General features: G+C 45.6%; 8 protein-coding genes across 8 annotated transcripts; 3 read left to right on the top strand and 5 right to left on the bottom strand.

Annotated features, from left to right (window-relative positions):
- Positions 1–1,899: 1,899 nt before the first annotated feature.
- Positions 1,900–5,247, top strand: F4807DRAFT_448249 (glycoside hydrolase family 3 protein). The gene is made up of 2 exons (XM_047999920.1): positions 1,900–3,349; positions 3,413–5,247. Exons 1-2 carry the CDS (start codon positions 2,357–2,359, stop codon positions 4,922–4,924), a joined length of 2,505 nt encoding a protein of 834 aa, XP_047848806.1. The 5' UTR covers positions 1,900–2,356; the 3' UTR covers positions 4,925–5,247.
- A 131-nt stretch (positions 5,248–5,378) lies between these two features.
- On the top strand, positions 5,379–6,887 carry F4807DRAFT_472380 (kinetochore Sim4 complex subunit Fta4). The gene is made up of 2 exons (XM_048003007.1): positions 5,379–5,999; positions 6,099–6,887. Exons 1-2 carry the CDS (start codon positions 5,612–5,614, stop codon positions 6,641–6,643), a joined length of 933 nt encoding a protein of 310 aa, XP_047848805.1. The 5' UTR covers positions 5,379–5,611; the 3' UTR covers positions 6,644–6,887.
- Positions 6,868–10,085, bottom strand: F4807DRAFT_355906 (cysteine proteinase). Its single transcript, XM_047995511.1, has 2 exons — positions 9,811–10,085; positions 6,868–9,736 (listed from the first exon to the last, which is right to left on the bottom strand). Exons 1-2 carry the CDS (start codon positions 9,995–9,997, stop codon positions 7,092–7,094), a joined length of 2,832 nt encoding a protein of 943 aa, XP_047848804.1. The 5' UTR covers positions 9,998–10,085; the 3' UTR covers positions 6,868–7,091.
- Positions 10,086–11,295: 1,210 nt separating this feature from the next.
- F4807DRAFT_454793 (beta-lactamase/transpeptidase-like protein) lies at positions 11,296–12,614 on the bottom strand (the record flags this gene model as incomplete). Its single annotated transcript, XM_048000630.1, has 2 exons — positions 11,296–12,416; positions 12,527–12,614. The coding sequence occupies 2 exons, from the start codon at positions 12,612–12,614 to the stop codon at positions 11,296–11,298; spliced, it is 1,209 nt and encodes a 402-aa protein (XP_047848803.1).
- Positions 12,615–13,070: 456 nt separating this feature from the next.
- Positions 13,071–14,501, bottom strand: F4807DRAFT_355881 (NAD(P)-binding protein). The gene has a single exon (XM_047995510.1). It carries the CDS (start codon positions 14,244–14,246, stop codon positions 13,212–13,214), a length of 1,035 nt encoding a protein of 344 aa, XP_047848802.1. The 5' UTR covers positions 14,247–14,501; the 3' UTR covers positions 13,071–13,211.
- On the bottom strand, positions 14,360–15,816 carry F4807DRAFT_355840 (uncharacterized protein). The gene has a single exon (XM_047995509.1). It carries the CDS (start codon positions 15,604–15,606, stop codon positions 14,683–14,685), a length of 924 nt encoding a protein of 307 aa, XP_047848801.1. The 5' UTR covers positions 15,607–15,816; the 3' UTR covers positions 14,360–14,682.
- Positions 15,817–20,292: 4,476 nt separating this feature from the next.
- F4807DRAFT_355721 (glycoside hydrolase family 16 protein) lies at positions 20,293–21,622 on the top strand. Its single transcript, XM_047995507.1, has 3 exons — positions 20,293–21,250; positions 21,309–21,363; positions 21,428–21,622. The coding sequence occupies exons 1-3, from the start codon at positions 20,520–20,522 to the stop codon at positions 21,488–21,490; spliced, it is 849 nt and encodes a 282-aa protein (XP_047848800.1). The 5' UTR covers positions 20,293–20,519; the 3' UTR covers positions 21,491–21,622.
- An 847-nt stretch (positions 21,623–22,469) lies between these two features.
- F4807DRAFT_465850 (MFS general substrate transporter) lies at positions 22,470–24,658 on the bottom strand (the record flags this gene model as incomplete). Its single annotated transcript, XM_048002328.1, has 9 exons — positions 22,470–22,487; positions 22,563–22,766; positions 22,854–23,019; positions 23,105–23,203; positions 23,267–23,369; positions 23,430–23,523; positions 23,613–23,810; positions 23,872–24,428; positions 24,487–24,658. 9 exons carry the CDS (start codon positions 24,656–24,658, stop codon positions 22,470–22,472), a joined length of 1,611 nt encoding a protein of 536 aa, XP_047848799.1.
- Between the last annotated feature and the right edge of the window lie 621 nt (positions 24,659–25,279).

The raw sequence follows: 25,279 nt of genomic DNA, 5'->3' as shown, positions 1-25,279 counted from the left end.
TAATATAAATTTTTAAATTTATAAATTTTTTATATTATTATTTTAAGTTTTAATTATTAATTATTTCTTTTAAAAATTTTTAAAACTTAATAAATCATTTATATTAAATTTAGCTTTAATATTTTTAACTTTTAAATTAATTTTTTAATTTAATATAAACATATAACACCCATTTTTCTTACTTAATTAAATTAACCATTAAATAAAATTATATTTTTTTTATTATATATTTTATTTTTAAATTTTTTTTAAGAAATTAATTTTTTTATGTTTATTATTTATAATGAATTTTATTGTTTTATAAATTAATTATATAATTTAAAAAAGGCCCACATTATTTTAAAATTTATTAAAAAATAATTTAAATTAAATCATATATAAAAATATTTAATATTTTTTTTTATTCGTATAATTAATAATTATAATAATAAACTACGTTTTTATATAAATATTTATTAATTTTTTAATTATAATTATTTTATATTAATGTTTAAATTTATATAAAGCAAATATAAATTAATAATGCATATATTTTATCCTTTAATTAAATCGTTTATTATTAATTTTTTTATCTTTTATAAATATTATAATTAAAAATATTTATAATTAAAAATAACATTTTTTAAATTTCTTTTCGTTTAATTTACGTGGTTCATTTTTTCCAACATTATTATTTTATTAAAATTTTAAAAAAAAATAAAAATAAAAATTTTAAATAAGTTTTAAAAAAATTAAAATTAAATAAATTTTATAAACTTAAATTAAAATTAACTTTTATTAATAAAATAACTTTTAATTTTAAATAATTAAAATTTTAATTTAAATCATTTAATAATTAAATAAATTTAAATTTAATTATTAATAATGTTTATTTTAAGTTATAATAATATTTTATATAAAAAGGATAATTTATTTTTAATAATAATAACACGATTTTATTTATAATAAATTTATTTTTTAAAGTATTTTAACGATATTTAATTTAATAAAATTAATTAATTAAAGAAAATAAAAATTTATATTTATTAAATTTTAATCGGAATAATATAATATTTAATTATACGAATTTTAATAATAATAATAATTATTTTAAAAATTATTTTTTTAAAAAACGTTTTTATTTTAATTTTATAATTAATAAAAAAATTATTAATTATTTTTTTAAATTTAATTATTTAAAATAATATAATAATTTAAAATATATTATTTTTTTTATTATTAAAAAAAACTTTATAATAAAGTTATTTATATTTATTCTAAATCTTAATAATAATAATAAAATATATATAACGAATAATAATAAATAATATATTTTAATAAAATATTTATTTATATTTATTATAAATATTAATAATTATAAATATAAAAATTTTTTTTATTATTATATTAAAACATTTTTATTTTATAATTAAAATATATAAATATATAATAAAAAATAATAATAATAAAAAAAAAATATAAATTTAAAATAAAATAAATGAAATGTTTTATAATATAATTAATAAATTAATTTTATAATTAAAAAATTAAAATAAATTTTTTATTTAATTATTTAATATATATTATAACTTTAATAAAAAATAAATATATATTTTTAAATGAAATTAATGTGTTTTAAAAATAAATAAATATATATTTTTAAATAAAATAAATAAAAAACCGTTTTTAATATATAACATTAAATTTAAATTATTTATTATTTAAATTTAATATATTATAAATAATATAAATTAAAAAACGTTATAACTTCTTATAATTTATAACATCCTTTAATGTTATAACCCTTATAAATAATAAAATATAGTATTAATAATTAAAGCTTACTGTGCATTTATACAGTATACATCGCAATACATAAAATGAATTGGCGGGTTGGCAGATTCGGTACTATCGTCCGCCGTCCTATCCCCAAGCTCCCCTCAATTTACTTTCCGGTCTCGAGGGTCACAATTCATACCTGAGCGGTCTTGGAACGTCACAAATGACGAGGCGGAACGAGAGAGCCGGACCTGTACTCATCCAGCGAACCCTATATCACCTATATCACCCCGCGATATTTTCTGCCAAGATGCGGCTTCTATGAAATCCGTACTCCGTTGGTCAAAGTTGGTAGAAGTCGGTTTTTGGTTAACTTCCGTTGTCAAACCTTGCATGATGTAGAGCGAATAGTACGCGGCAGTAGCGGGGCCGAAGTTGAGCTATATAGTAAGTAGCAAGCTCGTAATTGAATGAGTTAAATCTTACTCTATTTCTTCTCCTTGCTTTCTCTCTACCCATCTCATGTAGGAAGTGTCATAGCTACCTACTTCTCCATACTCCCATATTTCCCATTTCGCTCCATCGGGTTACCTTCAAAATGGCAGATATCGACGTGGAAAAGGTCCTCAAAAAGCTTTCTATGAGCGACAAGGTCGATCTTCTAGCAGGTATAGACTTTTGGCATACGAAGGGGCTTCCAGAGCACGGCATCCCTTCGCTACGCTTGACTGACGGACCTAACGGCGTTCGCGGCACCAAATTCTTCAATGGCGTCAAGGCTGCCTGCTTCCCTTGTGGGACAGCGTTAGGTGCTACCTTCAACCTAGAACTTCTGGAGGAAGCTGGGAAGAAGATGGGAGAGGAGGCTAAGGTCAAAGGAGCACACGCAATTTTGGGACCTACTATAAATATGCAGCGAGGTCCCCTCGGTGGGAGAGGATTCGAATCGCTCGGTGAAGACCCATTCCTAGCTGGTCTAGGAGCCGCGGCCATTGTCAGGGGCATTCAATCGACGGGGATCCAAGCTACCATCAAGCATTTCGTCTGTAACGACCACGAACACAAGCGAAATGCAGTGCAAGCTATCATAACAGAACGAGCTTTGCGTGAAATCTACGCACTGCCATTCCAGCTAGTAGCCAGAGATGCGAACCCGGGTTCATTTATGACGGGTTACAACGGGGTGAACGGGACTTACTGTTCTGAGAACCCTAAACTTCTAGATAAAATGCTTCGTAGTGAGTGGGGCTGGGATGGGATGGTCATGAGCGACTGGTACGGCACCTACTCAACGACAGAGGCGGCATTGGCTGGCCTCGATCTTGAGATGCCTGGTCCTCCACGATTCAGGGGCGAACCTCTGAAGTTCAACGTTTCAACCGACAAGGTTCGGAAGCATATTTTGGATCAGCGAGTGAAGGCGATGTTGGAATTCGTCAAGAAATGTGCTGCTAGTGGTGTGAAAGAAAATGCTCCTGAAGGCACAGCTGATACCCCTGAGACGGCTGCACTGTTACGGCGGATAGGTAATGAAGGGATAGTGTTGCTGAAGAACGATAATAAGATTCTTCCCCTGAAGAAGGACAAGAAGGTATTGCGTTGAACGTTTATTTTGAAATAATTCTCAATGATGGCTAATATTTGATTTCGACAGACTGTTGTCATCGGACCCAACTCCAAGGTTGCAACATACCATGGAGGTGGATCCGCATCTTTAGCTGCGTATTACGCTGTAACCCCGTTTAACGGTATCAGCAGCAAGCTATCTTCACCACCAGAATACACCATCGGCCAATATTCGCACAAGCTACTTCCTCTACTCGGATATTCTACCACATCAACAAATGGCGAACCAGGAGTGACTATGAAAGTTTATGTAGATGGCCCAGAGGTTCCGAATAGAAAACCTGTCGACCAGTTTGAGTTACTGAAGACGGAGATGCTCCTCATTGATTACGAAAACCCAAATCTAAAGGGTCCTCTATGGTATGCGACCCTCGAAGGATCTTTGGTTGCCGAAGAAGACGCCAAGTGGGAATTCGGCGTGGTCGTATCCGGATCGGCTAATCTCTACATCAATGACGAGTTAGTCGTTGATAATACCACGAAACAGACACTGGGAGATGCGTTCTTTGGCAGTGCCACTGTAGAGGAGAAGGGTTTCTATAAATTCGAAAAAGGCAAGACATACAACTTTAAGGTCACATTTGGATCGAGCCCGACATCCAAGCTTGGAGGTGGTGCAGTTCTTCTCAGTGGCGGTGCGCTTAGGGTCGGTGGTTGCAAAGTCATCGACCCTAAGGCCGAGATTGCTCATGCCGTCGAGCTAGCTAAGGGTGCTGACCAAGTCATCGTATGTGCTGGTCTCAACGCTGAATGGGAGACCGAAGGCAACGACCGTGCTGATATGAGCCTCCCTCCTGGTTCGGATGATCTGATCGCGGCTGTCGCAAAAGCCAACCCCAACACGGTCGTTGTTATGCAATCTGGTACTCCGGTAGAGATGCCCTGGATCAGGGATGTGAATGCTCTCATCCACGCTTGGTATGGCGGGAATGAGACAGGCAACACGATCGCGGATGTTCTCTTCGGCGATGTAAATCCATCAGGGAAGCTCAGCTTGAGTTTCCCGGTTCGTGTCCAGCAAAATCCTGCGTATTTAAACTACCGGACCGAGGGTGGTCGGGTGTTATACGGCGAGGATGTCTATATTGGCTACCGCTACTACGAATCCGTCGACATCCAGCTCCTATTCCCTTTCGGACACGGTCTCAGCTATACGACCTTCCACTTCTCAGATTTGTCGGTGACAGACAAAGATGGAGAGCTGAATGTATCGCTTGTAGTCAAGAACACCGGTGGCGTAAAGGGTGCCGAGGTTGCCCAGGTGTACGTGGCTCCAAAGCAGAAAGCTAAGGTAAATCGACCTGTGAAGGAGCTTAAAGGCTTTGCCAAGGTGGAGCTGGATCCGGGTGAGAGTAAGACTGTAACGGTGAAGGTAGAGACGAAATACGCGGTTAGTTACTGGGATGAGGAACGTGATGAGTGGTGCACCGAGGAGGGCGAGTATGAAGTTATAGTGGCTAACTGTAGTGACGTGACACCAGAAAGGTCTATCAGGGGTTCGTTCAAGGTGGCCGAGACTTTCTGGTGGTCTGGACTATGAGATTCTTGAACAACATACCTAGGTATAGATTTGACAATGGAATGATATGAGTCCAATGTTACGTTATGATGACAACTATGAGCGACTGATATGATAAGACCCCAACCATAATTGATTTTCGCTTCACGACTGACTTGACTTATGACTTTATTCCCATTCGATGATGGCCAAGAGAACAGACGGGAGCTTTGGTATTCGAATCCCGCAGTTTTACTCCGTGTAACAGTGCACCAGACAATGATAGATGGATTACTTATAAAAGCAGGTTTCTAAAACGGAATAGTATAGCTCTGTCGTCATATTTTCTAGTTTTGAAGTTGTATATATGAAATTGAGAAACATCATCCCCTGAAGTCTCCGACCTCTCATATTATGTCATCACAGGACCCCCTTACTCCAAATAATCCCCACAGCGGGGTCGATTACATAATGCGGGGTCATCTATCTTCGTAACGCGACGCGATCCTGCTAATTTAGAGATATAGCAATTCTATACTCACCAATTCACCAAGTAAACGACACCAATTGCAAAGACCAAGACTCCGAAACATCTCTTGGGAACCAATATCCAGCGATGAACCCTCAATAATCGCCACATCGACGCTACCAAGCCACCCACAACGCGTCCAACATCTAAATCCTACCCGTCTTCCTCAACCGAAGCCCCCCCAAAAAGAAGCAGCAACGATGGCGCCCCCCACGATCCTCGCCCACAAATCCTCCTTCCTAACGGCCCAAACCCTCCAGCTCTCGCAGTCGCTAGCGCCCAGCGCAGCCTGGCGCGCCGCCAACGCGCAAGCCGCCGAGGGGTCGCTGCCCGACAGGCTCGTCGACGAGGCGCTGTACCGCGCCAACCACGCGCTGCTGCAGCACGCGCGCCGCGTGTACGCGCCGCAGGCTAGCCGCCACGTCGCCGAGCAGATCGAGGCTTTGTACTTGGAGGCTGCGGAGAAGGCTGTGAGGGGGGATGGCGCGGGAGGAGGAGTAGGTGGTGGTGAAGAGGGGGAGGGGGAGGAGGGGAGGGAAAGGGGGGATGAGGAGGGGGGACGGTTTTTGAGGGTTGGGGCTGATTTCGGTATGTCTTTTTTTTTCGTACACATTATCCTCGTGATATTTAACACTTCCGAAATTTCAAAATCGAAGTAGGAAACTAATCACCTCCCGCCTTCTCCAGCATCCGACGACATCATCGCCGCCCTCCCCAGCACATGGGACCTGCACTCCGCCACCCAAGCCGCCGCTCACCCCGCCGAAGCGAACCGGTACGCGGACCTCGCCTCGACGCTAACCTCTCTCGCAGCGCAGCGCAAAGAAGCGTCCTCGCGCCTCGAGCGCTTGCGCCGGATGCGCGGGCTCCTCGCCCCGTTAGCCTCTTTCCCGCCTTCCACTTCCGCCTCCACCTCCTTGCCTCCTCCTTCCTCTTCCTTCTCCGCATCTATATCAGCCTCCGCTCCCTCCTCTTCTGCTCCTGGTCTTGCTTCCGGTGTGGGAGGAGGAGTGGAAGAGATGGACGGGATAGACAAAGTGCAGCCTAACCTCGTGACGCGCGAGGGCGAGCTAGAGAAGGAGCTCGAGCGCATGCGTTTCCTGCTCGTGCGCGTCGCGGCCCGCGTCGCGCAGCTCCCTGATGCGGAGCCGGAAACTGGTGAGGACGCCGCGATGGAGGACCTAGAGGCTGTGGAACGGGTGAAGGTTGAGAGGTTGCTTGATGAGTTCTAGGGGCGCGGGTGCTGGCAATGGGGCTGATGGTAAGAATTTTAACTTGAGGATGAGGCGTCGCGGAGTCTTATGGTTGTTTGCTTGTGTGCTAATAACGATACCCCTAAAATTTACGAATGGATGAAATTCAAACAACATAACTAGATTTACGAGGCTGTGGACAGTTGGACAAGATACGTTTTTATATAATTACCGCAGTGGGTGACAAATTACTATAATTCAAATATACTCCCAACACAGATCAAGATGCTCGAGCGACTATCAGATACAATTTATGAGTGGTGTTCTACGTATTCTACCTAGGAGACTAGTAGCTAATAACTTTTCCAAGAGCCCAATATTAATCATTTTCCTCTTCGGCTTTGACAACTACTCCTGAGCGCCAACGGTTAGTCAATCTTGCCTGCAGTAACCAATTTCATATGCCATCATTCGTGAGAATCCAGCGTTACTTAACCAACGGCGTTAAAGATAAGATGCTCTTCTTCCTTTGCTCGTTGTCCCCTTCTAAAGTAGCATCTTTGGAGCTGTCATCGACATCAAGGCCTTTGGAGCTCTTCGGCTCTTCCTGCTTGCCTTCGGTTTCATCTTGCTTATCATCCTCGCCGTCGCCCTCGTCGCTCTCTCCGTCGTTCTTTTCTTTCTTGTCCTTGGCATACGGGTTTGGACGAACTACACGCAGCTTCACGATATCCTTGTCTTTATCTTCATCCGATACTTTATAGTAGACGCGCAGGCCGATCGTGGCGACAGCGTTCCATGGTTTACGCTCGAACTCATCCGCCTCTTCTTCCGGCGCCTCCGGAGGTGGCTGTGGAGGACGGACTGGAGGTGCAGCCGGATGTTCGAGTTCGATATCTAGCTCTCTATCGCTAATCTCGGACACGGATGAAACATCGCTCTCGTCAGATGACTCTTCATCTTCTTGACTAGCTTCTTTCTCCTGAGACTTGTCACCTTCGTCTGTTTTAGAGCCTTCATTCTTCAATTCCGCCGTGTCTTCAGCTGGCTCGACTTTCTCTTCGATCTTGATAGAACCCGAAGTCTCATCAGACTCGGGTTCCTTGGGGATCTCAGCCGGATGCTCTTCGGTGTTCAGTAAGGCATCCGTAGAAGTTTTTTCAGGCTCTGTTGACGGAGTCTCAATTTTGGGATCAGCACTTGACTCGGAACCTGGTCCCTTGGAATCTGGTTCTGGGCTTTGACTTGGAGATAGCACTTGAACATGCTTTTCCTTCTCGGGTCCTGATTTCTGTTCTTTGGAATTGTTGGCTTCCTCGGCAGCCGCTCTCGATTTCTCAGCCTTGGCGGCCTCCTTAGCGGCCTTCTTAACTTGCGCCTTTGCTTTGGTCTTGGCTTTCTTTTCCTGGCGTTTGTTGTGATCCTTGACGCGGAGGTAATGTTGGCGATTCCGCGCATCCATGATCTTCTTCTTGAGCGCTTGGCGTTCCTTGTCCTTTTTGCGTTTTTCTGCTTCCTTTCGGGCTTTCTTTTCCTCGGGGGTTTCAATCACCTTCCCCTTGCTGTGAGCTAGATCGTAAGACATCCCGACAGCGACCAACTTGTCCCTGCGATCTCGCGCATTGTTCCGAACAACCTCCTCTATCGGCATTTTATCCATGTAGCGAGTCGCGTTGGTTTTCAACAAGACGATATATTCGCCTTCTTCCAACTCAAGTTCCACATTCACCGAACGATTCTGGCAATATGGGCTAATGCTACGTACAACGTAGTCTTCTTGCCCATTCTTGTGTAAGCGAAAATTTAGTTCGAATCGGTACTGGCCTTCAAGACCACGGTAGTATCGATCGTCAAGCTGAGAAAGCACGATGACAACCGGCCCGGCCTTGGCCAGAGTAAAATCGAAATAAGTCTCGTGGTAATCCGAGGCCCAAGGAACTGAAAGCGTAGTCCAAAGGGAGGTAACTTTCCACTCCGGCCCGAAGAGTCGAGTACGATCGAAGGCCTGGTATTTACGAAGTAGATCGTCATACGAGATCCAAAAATTGCCATCGTCGCCGAAGCGGTGGTTAAGCTTTAGCAACCATTCGGCAGTCCATTCTTTGCTACCGTCGGCCCAAGCACCCTTCCATTCCCCCTTTCCCCAGGGGTTCTTCAACAATACAAGGCGTTGACCATCTATGTCGACCGCCTTCATGATTGAATAGGCATGAAGTTCGACGATGCCCTTACGGTCACCCCATCCACGCCCCCACATGCCCGTGGAGCATCCGAAGAGGAATTCTTCATTGACTTTCATGAGCTCTTCTTTCCAGAAATACTCTTTGTCCAGAATGTCTGAGGCGTAGAGTTCCGAGGTCACTCCGCCAGTGAGGTCTTCAATACCCTCACCAGTGTAGCCACCCTCGATCGCTGCGTAGTCGCCATGTGCTTTGGCGTAAGCCTTCTCGAGCAGGGGCAGCCAGGTCTCGTTTTCGTGTTCGCATTGCGCAAAGTATAAGGCGCCGGACCCGCTCTGGTAAGCCTTTCGATACTGCTCCTCGGAGTTGATCCTCTCGCGGTCTTCCCAAAGCATGCGCTCAAGGAAACTCTCATCAAAGTCGGGTTTGGTGAGAAACAGCTTGTCGTCGATAATCTCGGAGATCCACTCGCCGTCGCGGTGGAAGACGAAACCGTAGACACCAACTTGCTCATCGCGAGCTACGCACACCCTCTCAATCAGACTAGGCTTGTTGCTGAGGGTACACAAAGCAGCGAGTAGCCAGCAGTCGCCGTCACGGCCCTGCCGGACATCATTGGCAGTGGGACCCTCGATGTAAAACTTAGGGTCATCGAAGATGTCGACCACGCGCTTGACGCTCTTCGGCCTGAAGTCCGAGCTCGACTTCTCCTCGACGTTGCAGAGTGACTCAAGCGTATCCCGACTTCCCCATTTCAGGTCGGACTCAAGGTCAAAGTGAGGATCCCGGTATTTCTGGTTCACTCGGCGACACTCTTTCACGATTTTGGCAACCTTTGCCTTGCAGACGGCGGCGGCTTCATCGTAGGACGTTTGTGTGTTTGTACCAACAGCCTTGGTTGATCGCCTTGCTGCTTTTTCGGCATATTCGTTGCGCGGGATAATAGTAGTTGCTAATAAGGGCAAGACAACAGTGTTAGTAAGTCCCGAAGCTCTTTTGGCGAGGATAGGGAAGCTTCAGACACACCTTTACCAGGAGCCTTAGTAGTAAACTTAGCCCAGAAGTCGTCAATGGCTTGCTGGGGAGTTTGTTGCTTAGGTTTCTTAGGGATTGGAGGAATGGTCACAGGTAACTCCGCCATGACGGTACGGCCTTCAGCATCCTGATTTAGATATCCCGCCTCTGAAGACGTTTCTGAGGATTCTACCGACATGGTTTCCAAAAGCCAAGACAACGTAGATATATGTGACTTGGCTGGCTATCATTAAAAGGGAAGGATCAACTATCCAGTTGCTCCTACAACTTTTGCTAACTTTGGGGATGGAGTAAGTCTGGAAGAGGAAGATAGATTATCACGCAGACAGACGTATAGAAGAGGGGAAGCCACGTTCAGAAGTGGTTAGAAGAGAAGCAAACAAGCCACAAGAATGAGAGGGAAATATCCTTAGCTTTAAGGAGCTGCCAACATCTCACAAGAGAGGGGGAGGGTTCTATCAACGATACTACCGTAGGTAGGCTACCTTCATATGCCATTCCGTAAAGCCGAAGAGGCTCTGGGGGAATGACTAGGGAAATAACTTGCGACATATTGATAATTCGATAAGTCATCTTAAGCGCTGGAGTCTTTCGTCAGTTCGGCGCCTTCACGCGACGGTAAGTGAAGAGCTGAAAGCGAAAAAAAAGACAAGACGAGGGTTGGAGGGGTTGGAGGGTAAGGTTGTTACTGCAGTCTGCATAGTACATACCTACCCGGGTCGTATTCGATGCGCTATTCGTCCAAATCTTATAAAAGCGGGTTTGCGCGGTTGGGGGCCCAAGTCTAACAAATAAGAGTTCGACTTCTCAGCCCTTGTTTTATGGGTCTCCCGTCACCTCGTTCTTACCAAACCACTTCTACTTTCTCTGACTCAATCACCGACACAAGCTTCATGCAAAATCTATTTCCTAATTTAGTATCATAGCGCGGTTCCAACATATATCGTACTAGGTACTGTGAGGCTTTAGTTTCAAGTTACTAATGGAATTATAAAAATTCGGCCGAACGCTTTACGGATCCTCGCTAGCTAGTCCTTCAAACGAATGCGCGTCTCGCTCCCTTCCCCTTGTGGTGTTTTAAGAGAAACTTCATCATGACTAAGTCAAGTAGTTGCCGTTGGTTTTGAGATCCTAACCAGATGGAACTCTCTACATGTAAGGCCAAACTTGAGTTGACGGTAAATTCAGGATGTACCAGAACGTTTGACACTTCTTTGACTAGGGCAAGACAATGGTATGATATGTCTAGTATAATATTTCCAAAGCTAACATGATGTTACAAAAAAGCAAAGCCTCGCATGCTATTACTAATTTTATTGGAGCTGTTGTCTTACATCAGCCCAAGGAATAGGTAGGTAAGTATTCATCTGTCTGTCTACCTGTCTTGAGAATCGCCATAACATACCTAGGTAGGTTCCCGTTGTTTGACAAGGCTTTCCCGTCGCGAATTCGTTGATACAGTGGTTTTCAATACCATCACAAATTTGCCCTGACTCTGCCAAACATAGCCCTTTGAAACTTCTCGTGTAATGCCATGACATCCGGCTGCATAGGCGGGACGAGCTGACAGATAGCCACACCGCATATCCCGCTCTCATGGTCGATGAACCACTCGCAACACGGGTACCCGCCCCAGAGCGTCGTTCCCTGCGCGAAACGCCCTTCCTGGGCCTCCTTTGCTACCAGGCCTGCCAGATTCCACGTCTTGCGTATGGATGCCGGAATCTGCAGGCCTAGGTACTGTGTTTTGATTGGGGACGAGATGATATCATCGTTGAGAGCCTGCTCGCACCGATCATCGAGTTGAGGCCGAAACAGCTCTTCGTATGACGAAGGCTTTAGGAGTTTAGGATCGCGCCGCATCACCGAGGATAAGAAGGTATAATATGCCTTTGTCGACGAGTAGACGCCGGCGCCACCGAAGCAATCCGTCGATCCACCCGAAATATCGAAGCCCGGGAAATGCACCGCTGGTGGTTTTCCATTCTTGTCCAAGGTACTAACGTCGGCTATCCTATCTTTCATACTATCCTTCGCCCTTGGGTAAAAACTAGCATCATTTTCAATCCCTAGAGGCGTCCAGATGCGTTTGCGCATGAAATCGTCCAAGCTCAAGTTGGTGGCTGATTCAACTGCTTTACCCGCCCAATCGAGTCCATGACCATATGCAAATCCCTTGCCTGGCTCGAACACAAGCGGAAGAGCTGCTTGTTCTTCGAGGGTTAAACCACTCGAAGGCTGCTCATTGCGCGATGCGCGCCATTTCAGCAGTAAGGCGTTGTTCCACTCGTACTCGTGGCCAGACGTATGAGTGAGCAGCATGCGAAGTGTAATTGGTGTAGGGTTGGGCGTAAATATAGCACTGTTCTTGGTATCGTCGAAGCCGACGATCAAGCCATATTTTCCAATCCCGGGACACAAGGAGGCGACATCTTTGTCTAGGTCTAAGATCCCATCTTCGACGCATTGTAGAACGGCTACTACGGTCATGAGTTTGCTCATCGAAGCGATGGAGGCAATGGTCGACTCAGTGAAAGGTCGGTTATCGCCTTCTTTAAGACTGGCCTTTCCGAATGATTTGGAATAGAGTATGTTTCCTAGTTCCCATATTAGTACAATATTGGACAGGTAAGTATTTTCAAAGTCACGATATCGCCTTCTACAACCCAAGGCTCTTAGGCATCCTCACAAAGGCAGAAGTCGTTACCATTCTTATCTCCCGCAAGGAGGGAAACACCCGGAAGAAGTCCCGACGCAATGGCCTCTTCATATAAGCTGTCGATCTCTTGTGTCATAACTGCAATTGTAATATGTTGAATATTCAAACTCAAGATACCTATCTGGGCCTCTGAACAAATATTTATTATAATTTGAGGTGAGTCGATGACACTTTTTCTTGGAGGGAAGACTGATGTATGGACAACTACGGCACAGTAACCCAGTTCTACTACCCCGACCCATTAGAATTTATACGAAAAGAGCAGGCTCTTAACCTATATGCGGTAGCGGCCACACGAAATACCCATCCTGGTTCCTTAAGCGAATTTGGCGATGAATAAAAGTGAATCACATTCGTGATAATTAATAAGCTATGCAACGTAACCCCTCATCGTCTACACTCCATGGAGTCCGTGGAGTCCGTGGCTCCCTACCGTCGCAGGCCCTGCCAGCTAGGTAGGAAATCAGCATTCAAAGGAGTTGATAGATCTGTGTCAATCTCATGAGTTAAGTTGACAGGTATAATTAGGTAGGTACCTAAGATTCCAAATACTTTCCAATTTTCAAATCCCAAATATCTCTCTATAAACAGCTATGCATAACCACCTATCTAACATGTCTAGGCATCTAATCTTACAGCCGGGAAAGCAAACACAAGTGGATATAGTTGACCCTTAATTCATAAAGTTCTTCACTTTCTCCTCACACCAGTCGAAAAACTCTTTCGACCGTCCGGACCCGCCTTCGTCTTCCCCCTTTATTGCTAGAAGGAGATCCGCTCTCTGTCCGGGATGCCACCTCCCATCGCATATCGCGTAATTTCCAGCTTTGGCTGCCTCCATAGTCACCTCGTTCGAGAAGCCCATCCACATATACGTATACGCTCCGTATACCGGATCACGCAGCGTAGGATAAACAAGGTAATATTTGATCAGATCCTTGACGTGGCGCCAGATGTTGGTGTTATAGCTACCCGGGTTACCGCCGATATGGACGACATCGGATCCGAAAGGCCCGGATTCGGATTGGTGACGCGCGAATTCGGTAGCTAAGAACCAATTTCCTGTCTTCGACTGCGCATATAATATACCGGCGTGCTTCTCGCAGAATGGGTCTTCCAAGAATTCTTTCGTTATTCCGCTTATCGGGCTCGTCATTTCAACGAGGATAGACGCTGCCCATACCACTCGTACGGTGTTCTTGGGGGATTTCTTGGCAGTTTGACTGAGGATGGGCGTGAGTAGCCGGGCCAGGAGGAAATGCCCGACCGAATTGGCGGTAATATGATACTCGTGCCCTTGAGGAGTGGGTGGGGCATCCTTCCAACCGCCAGTGCCCGCGTTGTTAAACAGGACATCGAGCCTCCCATCCGGTCCTTCGCTGTCCAAAAATTGCTGGGCGGCCGCCTTGACGCTCTTGAAGTCTGATAGATCCATCGACACGAACTCCAAGCTTCCTGTTTTCGCATCTTTGTCGGCATAGTGGGCTTTTATGCGGTCAATTGCTTCCTCGGCATTCTTCTTCGTCCGCGTGAGCATATACACTTTTCCACCGGCACCATACAAGACTCGTGCGAGCTCGTACCCTATCCCAGAAGACCCGCCTGTCACGATGAAAACCTTTCCATCTAGTCTAGACACATTGGCTTCCGTGATCGGTGCCCCATCACGAGGAGGGAAGAATTGTGTCCAATATGAGTAGAAAGACATTGTAGAAGCTGTCACCAACCACGCAAGAACTACGGAGTTAATAGAGTGTGACAGATATCTGCAAAAATTAAAGGGACGAGCTACTCATTAATATTACACAAAACCCCTAGTCAGTAGCCGCAAGTCAGCTTATGGCTAATTTTATGGGGGAGGAATGACGGCGCTGTCAGCACCTCGCATCCTTCCGAGGCATCAGTGTTACATCCTCGGCCAGCTCTGTTCAACTCAATAGGATACCTATCGAATTTCTAACCAATAAAACTATCAATGGCCATATACGGTACTCGAATCGCAACAGCTCTGCGCAATTATGCGGAGAGGTGAGAGGCGCAGATCCTAGAGGGTAATGATCGGTGATAACCTCGTATGGAATCATCGTACCCATGTAAGTGTGATCAGACTTAATTCCAATGGCATCACGGCATTCCGCATTCCTTCATCTCCCAAGTGCAACCCGTTCAGCCCTCAGATCTACAATTTCGGTTATTGGCTTTGGGACTTGCCAAATTTTCACCTCCAAGCCCTCTGACTTGCAGTTGTCAACCTCGGAGAGAAATATTTGCCATAAGTCGCGGTTCGGAGTAAGTTGCTCTCGCCTTGGACGTCGCCAATCCGAAGATAACCATTCTCTCAGCTGCACTGTAATGACTCTTATAACGTAGTCAGAGGACGTGGCAATAACCAAGGTATTAAAGCCCTCGCCTGCCCATCGTCGGCATTGCAGAATTGCGACGAGGACGCGAACGTCAACGCGGTCTTGTGTTTTCGGGATCATGGATCTTCCATCCTTCACGGCCTCCAAGTGATTGCCTATGGTGGCGGGTTTCAAGTTGCTGATATTGTTCCTAAACCAAAATGCCCAGCCAGTTCGGGGAGAATGAGTCACCTGCCTCAAACAAATAGCGCCAGCGAAGACGATGAGTTGTTTTGGGTCTTGACGGTGGACGAAGCGTGTAGTCCGTCTGACGTTTTGAATAGGGGTACTTTCGAAAAGATCGCTCGGAAGTGAAGTCAAGGACGGAGGAAAGAACAGCTTTGGTATCAGCAGTTGCGTCTCTGGATCGTGAGGGTCGATGGTGATCCGATCCATCGACAGTGGACCTAGGTCTGAGGGCGGAGGCGTACCGCTTGTCGGGCGAACAATGGGTCTACCTCGATCGATGGCTTCAATTGCACGTGCTAAAGATGCTCTGAACCATGGATCTAGAGTCTCTAATTCATGCTGAAATCTGTTCATTGGTAGCTTCATCATATAGTTGTAGACGGAGAAGTCCGAATCGCAAGTAGAACTAGAGCAGGTGACCAGCCCGTGAAACTTGCAAACATATCGACCGTCGGAAAGTTGATTATACCTGCTCATAATGCTAGCAATCAGAAACAGAAGAGATATTTGTCGTTGTAGTAATGACACATGGTTTTATGTTACCCGCGAATGAAATGAGTACCTATTCTTGGTTAATCAGTTTTTAAAACGAGGCTTCTCAAGCTTTACTTATCAACTGTCTAGCCAGGGGCTTGTGGTCGATGGCGGCTTCTCATCAAATATCACAAGTAGTAACGCAAGTGCACTCGGTTTATCATCAGGAAGGTCTGATGGTGAGAGTAATACTATTTCTCGTGATTCTACAATACAACTTATTGTATATCCTTATCTGTACTTACCTTCAACACTGGAAAGGGGTTCACACGGACTATCTACCTACCTAGAATGATTTGTGCATTGTAATTACACTCATAATCCGATTGTCGTCCAAGTCATATGGATATATATCGAACCAATGCTATATGTTAGACTATTATATCGCATAGGTAGATGTTAAGGGGGAAATATTGTCGAAATAAGCATATCGCTATTGATTCGAAGTTGGAGTTCGAGATGGTCGAGATTCCTAGATGCATGGAGTAGGCAGGAACGATAGAGAATATGAAATATATTGCGCTACTTTAACGCTTTGATGTAGACTCTTCAGCCGGAATGCGTAAAATCTGGCGCATATCTCGTTATATCTCTTTTATAACTACAGGCGACCGTATTGTCTTGCAGTTGATTGTCGCCTATGAGTACCTAGGTAAGCACCTAGGGAAACTCAGGGCACATTATGTAATCAGGGGTCAGGGGTAAGGCTGTCCACGCATCTCCAAGTTACCTACATAGGTAGATAGGTACTACCTAGGTACCGATGTTATGAAAATAAGAAGGGCGAAGTTTTTGAGGTGATTTGCTTCTTTCGTCCGTCTTCGATTGGCATCATACTTTTTGTTAACATCCATGATCCGATTGCTTTTCAAGTGATTAGATATTCTAGAGCGAATCAGATTGGGTGGTCAAGGTCGTGGTCCAGCGAATATCGCTCGCTCAGAAAATCACAGGCGAGATAATATAAGGGGTAGGATCCCGTTCGTTAAATGCTCGTTGGAGCGAAGCAGATATTAATAGTAGATGAAATGCAATCTATCTCGCGAATTTAGGTTCTGGAATTCGGTATTTGCCCATCACCTTGGCTCACGAAATAAACAACTATGCTTTTTAACAACTGGTTATTAGTCTCTAGAGCACATGGCTGAATATATTAGCCTACATATTGCTAGATTGGGGTTGCAATTAATGACACGTTTCAAATATATAGAGAAAATAGTTGTTCAGATATCCCGCGCTTGGGTCACAACTCGTACTTAAAGAATTATTTTGGAGATGAGTTCCAGCTATGTCGACCTGAAACTAGGAAACAGGTAATTATGCTCACAGATCATGATTGACGAATCCTGGGGTTCGGTCGGTTGGTCTCACTAAAGCGACCGTGAGCGCAGATCGCAAGATCTTCCCATTGTCGCTCAATAACGGGGCTTGTTCCATCAATTCGGGACTGATGTTATGTATTTACTATTGGGAAGGCCTTCGATGGAAACTTCCAACCCACGCCGCCCACGCTGCCACGTTACCAAGGTAAAGGTAAAGACGATCTCCATTCTAGCATGGTTGTGGCGAATGGATACCAATCTATATGTCTAGTTCGCATAGAATTCAATGTGCAAGCATGGGACCAAGATCAAGGCAAGCCGCTGAAGATCTGGCGAGACCCAGATACGGCCTTAGCTAGTGTGTGCCAAGGAGTAGTCCAGCTCAGCGGAAGACCCGCCCGAGCAAGTTGACTCGGATCAGCTTTCAGGGGTATCATCTTCCGTCCGATCGCGTACCACGACGGCAGTGATCTTCAAAACCCATCGACTCCAGAAAAATGCCTGTGTACATTCTAGTACTTCCGCAGATATCATGATGGGTTTTTTATTATGTAGTTTGAGATGAGGGATGAGGGATTTTAGTGACGTGCGAATAGCGAAGAGTAGAAACGTCTATTCTAGACCAATAAGAAAATTACAGCAAGGTGAGTTACCAAAGATGAGTTGTGTTTCATAGGATGGCAAGGGATGCATCGCAACGTGGACAACTGGTAACTAGTAAGCAGTCTCGCCTAAGTACCTAGTTATCTACGGCTCTACACTGATTTGAGAGAAAAGCAGAAAGGCCAGGAAGTCTGACCGAGTTTCTTATCAGCCAGCGAGCGCACCGACGTTCTGGATGCGCATGCATATGGGCATAAAATTCTTCTAGGAGTCAAAGCTCATTTAGGAAGCTGGCTCCGAATACTAAAAAAGACATGAAACAGGTTCCCCTGAGGGCTGACAGGTTCGTATGAGAAACATCATGAAGAGCCCTTGCTTGCCAATGGTCACTCAGCCCTCGGTACGCGAGAGCCGGAGCTTAAAAAGATATTAGAAGAATTATTCTCGCCCCCCATTAGCGAAAAAAAGAAAATAAAGGGAGTATAGGACGACAACCTGGACAACCTAGATTTCTCACAAACAGACCTTTATGTTAACTGAATGGTGATGGGGAACTTTATTCGCCAGATGTTCGATTGCCAAGAAGATTTCACTGGACGGGAGAGCGCCAGCTAGAATCGAGCACTTGCATACGGTGGCGTGCCGCCGCACGCTCGGCATCTGGGCATTTTGACTAATGTGGTGAGAATTGGTACATACCTAGGTACCTAGTAGAATCTGATAGGACTGCCGTTCTTCTTTTTGGGTCTACGGATATTTCTCCAAGTTGGAAAGATCGTCGGTGATACTTCAGACCTGACTACATAACTGTCCAGAGTAGAATAGTGCAGAAGCAGTGAGAGAAGCAGTGAGCTTCTCCACCTCGTCACTCTTATCACCTCATCACCTTCCACAACAGTTAAGAGATATAGTGTGGTTTGTTGAACCCGAGCCTGCGGTTACGGAGAATTAGGATTGGGGGCTGATAGTTTGGCGAGCTCCACCATCGTACGTTTACCTCCAGCTACATTCATAGGTACTCTATAAGCGCATCTGGGTAAGTAGCTGGCAGCGCGTGTATTGCGACGAGCGCGCGGTAAAGTATAATATAATAGTTCGGATGGTTCGGGTAAGAATAGGGTATTGGCATTATTGTGCGCGCGCTTAACATCGACTTCTGCGGCTATGAACAGTCAATATTCACAACAATACTGGCTATTGTGCGCGGTTATTCGTGTATCAATAGGCTGTCTACAGTAACAGAGTTATTATCTATTGCTACTTCGTCGAATTGCCTACTAACAATGATATGTTACGTTAAAACGATGTAGGTGAGGTGAGAAATAGGTCCTAGGTAGGTATGGATATCAAAAGAAGAATTGAGTTGACTCGATAACCCCCACCATAATCTGCCTATCTAGGCGAGGTTTAACAAAATAGGAGATACGAATAGGGCATGTTTCACCATCAATCCTGGCTAACCGTTAGGTACATAGCCCGCTAATGCGTTCTGGGTGCCGTAGTTGCAGCTGCCAACTCAGCATCGGCCTATGCTGTACAGAACTAGACCTTGCCAGCTTGCATGCATATTCAGGTACCGAGGTACTAAGCCTGTACCTGACTAGGGGGGTTTCTACGCTAAACTCAACTTGACCGCCGTCCGCCCCTCCAGGTCTCTCCCTTTTTTTCACTCCTTCATCTTCTTCACCTTCTTCATCCTCAGCCAACCAACTACATATAGCAACCCTCAACCACATGCAAGTAACCTTAAGGGCCGGATTATAGACCGTTGCAGACTGGCTTCGATCGGGCTTCACAAGAACTTATTCATCTATTCCCCATCCGGATTCCGGACTTACTTGTCCTATCGTACGTGCCAACTGTTGAACAGATCAGCCAACTCATCATTCTTGGCTCTTAGTCGTACAGTTGCTACTCGCAACTTGATAAACACGTGCATAGCATTCCCTTTATATTGTCTAGCATGGTCATGATCATGCTGACCGAGAGACTAGACTAGAACCTCGTTGGGTTCCATTTTAAACATCAAGGTAGAGGTCGCCACGCCCGGAGCATTTTTCGACTAATCCAGGTCTCGTTTTTCGAGCGCTCGAAATTCTGACCACTCACGATGCGCAGACCTGTTGTCCCTCCTGTTATGGCTTAGAAATTCAGGAACAACGCGCCCAATGCCACTCTGGGGTGCTACCCACCATATCAGGCATATATCTTGTCAAGTCAGTCAAGAGATGAAGCTAAACACCCCAGCAGTTTCACCCTTAGCTCCCACAATTAATTTCCACCCTAGCGGTGCATTATGTTCCCATTTCTTTGGTTCCTGTTGTCTTCCTGTCTACTATGCAGTAAGGTCTCTTTGTCCGATGTCCCTGGCTCCCCTTGACGGCCTCAAGGGCCTTGTAAGTTCCTTTGTCATCCACTTTTTAGGCAGTGCCACCATCTTCTTTAGATCCGTGTGGATCTATTCGAGCCCATCGTGAGTCGAACCCCTGACTCCTTGACCCGGTACCACCACACAACCGAGTCGTCTATTATGGGCTCTTAATATATATCTCTCAAGGTGAGCCGCTTCGGAGCTCTCTCGTTGGTCTCTTTCTCCCTCCGTGCCCAACTATTGTGCCTTCACGCTCTTTTTCTTCCGCTCTTGCTAGCCGAGTTTATATACCACACTCTTTTTTTCTTGCTTCCGTGTTGATAGCCAGTTAGCTATCGGCTTATTTACTTCGTCTCTCTTTTTTGACTATATATCTGTCACCTCCCTGCAAGACAGGCTTCCTTCTACCACAGCCAGGATAGCTATTCCTTCAGTTCCCATCTTAGCTTGGCCTCGTCTATCCAGGAGATCTTCAGATCTATAGGACAAGGCACTTACACTTACTATCATTACGCACCTGACATCAGTATATTCGTCACTATCGACTACAGCTTTTCAAAATGCGCTTCCAGCAAAGCTTACTCGCCTGTGTGGCACCGGCTCTTGTCTCGGCCATCACTCCTCCGAACATCCAGGGTATGAATATCATCTTCTCTGAGGACTTCGAGGGTTCCGCAGGCGCCTCACCCAAGAGTAATGTGTGGAACATCATGGATGCCATCGACACCAACAATGAAGTTCAGTCATACACGACTTCAAACCAGAATGTCCAGATCAGCGGTGGCGGTACCGTTCAGTTCGTTCCGCGGAAGTCGCCCGCCGGCCTTTGGACCTCAGGTCGCATTGAGTCTCAAGGTTCCTGGACTCCCGCCCCTGGCAAGGTCACCAAGATTCAAGCAAATATTCTATTGGGCGATAACCCCATAATAAACAAACAAGGACTATGGCCTGCCTTTTGGGCTCTCGGCGACGCGATGCGCCACGGTACCTCGTGGCCTGCCGCCGGAGAAATAGATATTATGGAACAGGTCGATGGACTCCTCACCGGTTACGGTACTCTCCACTGCGGAACTTCCGTCGGCGGCCCTTGCAATGAGCCTGTCGGACGTGCTAAGAGCACTGCCATGCCTGCCGATGGCTTCCACGTTTGGGGTGTAACGATCGATCGCACCAACGACGACTGGACGAAGCAGACCATCTCATGGACGTTGGATGGCAACACCTTCTCTACCGTTACTGGGGCTGATATAAACGATGCTCCCACCTGGTCGGCTCTGGCCCACAGCCCTCTGTAAGCTCCCGCTTCGCTAATAGGTGCCTATTTAAAATTTATTAATACTGTTCTGCAGGTACATTATCCTCAATGTTGCCGTTGGCGGTGACTGGCCAGGTGCTCCTAATCTGGTAAGTACAATTCTCGCCCAGATCTAACCATGGCATCCGCCGAGGCTAACCTCTTAACGTATAGCTCACGCTAGATGGCTACGGCAGCATGATGGAAGTTCAGTGGGTTGCCATCTACTCGTCTTGAGATGAAAGCCCTAGTAACGTGATATGATACACCGAAAAAATAGAATTGGGTGTATATATGGGGAATGGAATTTGGCGTTTACCAGAGACTGGGTTCGGAATTTTGGATGAGCCTTGAGATACCTATTTATGTTATGTGATTTTTGCTACATCTCTATCCTAGGAGGTAAGGCGCGGCCTTGAGGCGCCTCGTCTGCTTTGGAAGAATATTCGTTGCAGATACCCCCTTTTTGCTTCCATCGAGTGCGATGGGTAGATCCGCGATCTAGTATACTGACTCGCTGGACGCGCTTTGCAATTCTACACAAACCTTTGGTCTCCAATATTGCTTTACCATGATTGACCTTTCACGCTGCCATGCCTGTTATGAACCTGATTCGCGCAAAATCTTGATTCTATGTCGCCAACGACATTATCCTCAGCGCGGATTGCTTAGGCATTTTGTCTATTTTACTTGTCGCCTCATGCATAAAGCTCTAGTATCTACCTACTACCTCTTAAACCTGAGGTGTATCACGAGGCGGGACTAAACAACTAAGGGATAACGACGTTGTTGCGCGAAGAGCTCTAACTACTCCTTCCCAGGGGATGCGGTATACATATATAGACCTTCCTCTGTCTACAGCTAAAGGGCTAACCGCCAACACGGCGGCCTCCTACAAGCAGACTCCCGATCCTTCTGGACTACTAGCTAACCCTGGCGAGACCTCTGGCTATCAGCTCTCACAGAGGTTTCTGACAAGGCGGATATATAAGCTTATGTCACATATTTCCAGTTGGGACATCGAGAGCTTTAGGAGAAACATCACTTAAGGTTTTATGAGCCTATCCATTTGTTCTCGACTCACATTATTCGAAAGCAGTTACATCTACCTCTCATTTCGAACATCTTCATTGTGCATACGAAATAGTCTAATACTAGGTATATCAATATCTACCTCACATAGCCGAAAGATCATTAGACTCGCTTGTTGGTAACGCTACATCGTATATCGGAACTACGTGTCATATAGTGTCAGATCAAACCTCGGCAAAATGAAATGTAGGGGAAGGAATAGGGGACATTGACTTACATAAGGATTCTCAAAGTCAGTGCAGTCCTGTTCTCCAAGTTGTTTGCCCCTCGCTATCCTCTCCTCTTCACTGATGCCTTGCTCAAGCAATTGCTTTTCGCGTCGTCGGTTTCTCATGACGAGTATGACCCGCCACGCAACGAGCAAGAAGAACTCCAACCCGAAGCATACCGAGCAAGCAGCAGTTCCGGGAATATACCTCGGCTTTGAGAAGTCTTGTCAGCCAAACTCCCAACTTGCGACTAGGAGTAGAAGTAAAGGAGGCGAGGTATAAGTAATCAAGAGACGTACCGCATCCTTCGATTTGAAGATCTGGGACCCGACCATATTGCCCACGCAGTATCCAACGAAGGTGAAAGATGAGGTTAACGTACGCTTGGTGCGGCCAGCGACGTTCGAGGGAATCAATGTCCAAGCCAAGAAGAGCGCTACTACGCAGGGAACAGTGATGAAGTAGCTAAACGTTACATACAGGATCTTCGTCAGCAGAGTTCTTGACACAAGTTCACCTAGAGTGTAGACTGTCTCTTGAGATAACTCACCCTGCCCACTTAGTCCACTTGTACTGAGGCTGGTTCGGCAGCGCAGCCATTATAGCGAAGCCAGCTATTGGTGGGATGACTGACACCATCATGAAGTATCTGATGTCCCGAGTTAATACACCCTCGATTCTTCAAGATAGACACACCGCAACTACAACTTACAGGCGCAGGTTCTTCTTCCTGCTCGTGATGATGCCGATGCAGACGAACCACAATACGGACGTGATATTCTTCGGGATATCAAGGAGGATGACCTGCAAATTGGCTAATAGATGATTAGTTTCGTTCTCGACGTCCTAGTTGGTGATTCCCATCGGCAACTCACTGAATCCTGCATTGGTATTTATGATAGAGCCGAAGGCAGTTATGCCACCATTAGGCACGGAATTTAAAAACGCATTGATACCGGCAAACCAGAACTATTAAACACGAAATCGGCGGCTGTGTTAGTTATGCGGAATTGATATTCTCCCCCTTTATTCAAGGGATGACGAAGAGGGTGACTCACGCATGGGTCGATCAGGCACTCTCGCGCTTGCTTCCACTTCCATTTCTTGATGCCAGTCTTGTCGTGGCCCGTGTTGTTCGATAATATGCGCGCGTTCGCGATCTTCTTCTCTTCGGGTGATAACCATCGCACTTCGGACGGCGTCCCTAACAAGAAAAGACATAGGCAGCCGACGAGAATCGTCATACCTCCAAGAAACTATTCCGATAGGAGCGTTAGCATGATCCCCTATCATATGTCGAGGGGGTGGTTAGCGTACGTAGGACATATATCTCCAGGCCTGGAACTCGGATCCGCGCTTGTACTGGACCGAGCCGATCCCGTAGAGAATTAGGTTGGCGATGACACCGAAGCCGGCGTTGGCACTCTGGAAGACTAGCGATCGCGACGCATGCTCACGCGTGGTATACCAGCTTCCGACCACGAGGATGAAGCCGGGCGAAATGCAGCATTCGAAGAATCCCTGCAACGCGCGCAGGGTGACGAGCTGCGTGAAGTTCTGCGCGAACCCGACGCATAGTACGACGACGCCCCAGCAGAGCATGTAGCACGACAAGGTGCGTCCCATCAGATACCGCTGCAGAATAATGTTGGACGGGAATTCGAAACACATGTACGTGATGTAGAATATCGTCGTGAGCCACGAGTACTGCTGTCCTTGCAAGCCGGTGTCCTTCGAGAGGCCGAAGGTAGCCTGTGTTCCGATGGACGTCTTATCCGTCTGTTGGATACCGTAGCAGAGCCACATGAGCGGAAGCAGGTACCTATCAGCTTTCCTTTTTAGCTTGTGGTATTCCTCTTCGCTGTAATTCGGAACTGTCTACTGGTAAGCATGTTAAACATCGAGCGATGATAAAATGGAGTAAATTCGTACTTGTCTCATCCTGAATCTCCCCAGCCGCAACACTGCTCTTCTCACTAATCTCCGCGTCCATCACCTTCGCCGGGTCCTTCTCCACATCTTTCTCTTTGTCGGATTCCGTAGGGATCTCTAGAGGACCTTTGGCCTCCATCGGAAGAGTCACGATCTCCAATGGTTGAGTCATTGTTCACGAGTTGTGACCTAGTAACGGTCCTCGATGGATTATTTTTGGAACAACTGCAGGACAAGATCTACAAATTCGCCGAATACATGGGGATCGTTCTCGATTATATGCAAGCTCGCGCTCTGGAACCTCCCTTACTCTCACCCCGCAGGATAGATCATTGTCATGTCACATTAATGCGTGAGGAGATAGGGCAGATAAGAGCCCCGATACCTGCAGGACGTGGACAAAGTGGGTGACGTCTGGGGCTTGCGCCCATCCCAGGAACGCATATCTCCAAATAACGCCGAGTGGCAACTCTGGTGAGAATGAGGTCTCATTCGCTTTTGATCGGTCCATGATAACCCGGATATAAGATGTGTCTCATATCATCCATCGACCACAACCCTGAATTTCATATTTTTCTCTCTTGATGCTCGAAGGCTTTACCAAACTCTTATTGCTATTCTTTTTGATTTCCTAAAATCGCGTGTCGATATCCCACGTGGCGATGGATCAGCACCGAAGAAAGAGACGATATCTCCTATTACCCCCGTCTCTCGTGCTTGAAGTGGGGTCCGGGGAAGATCACCATAATGCGACCATGTTACGAGCCTACAGCTATGTGCGCAACTCGAACGC

This window comes from Annulohypoxylon truncatum (assembly GCF_022578515.1).
Source record: "Annulohypoxylon truncatum strain CBS 140777 unplaced genomic scaffold F4807scaffold_61, whole genome shotgun sequence".
Lineage (NCBI taxonomy): Eukaryota > Fungi > Ascomycota > Sordariomycetes > Xylariales > Hypoxylaceae > Annulohypoxylon > Annulohypoxylon truncatum.
This window is presented reverse-complemented; position numbering and strand designations above follow the sequence as displayed.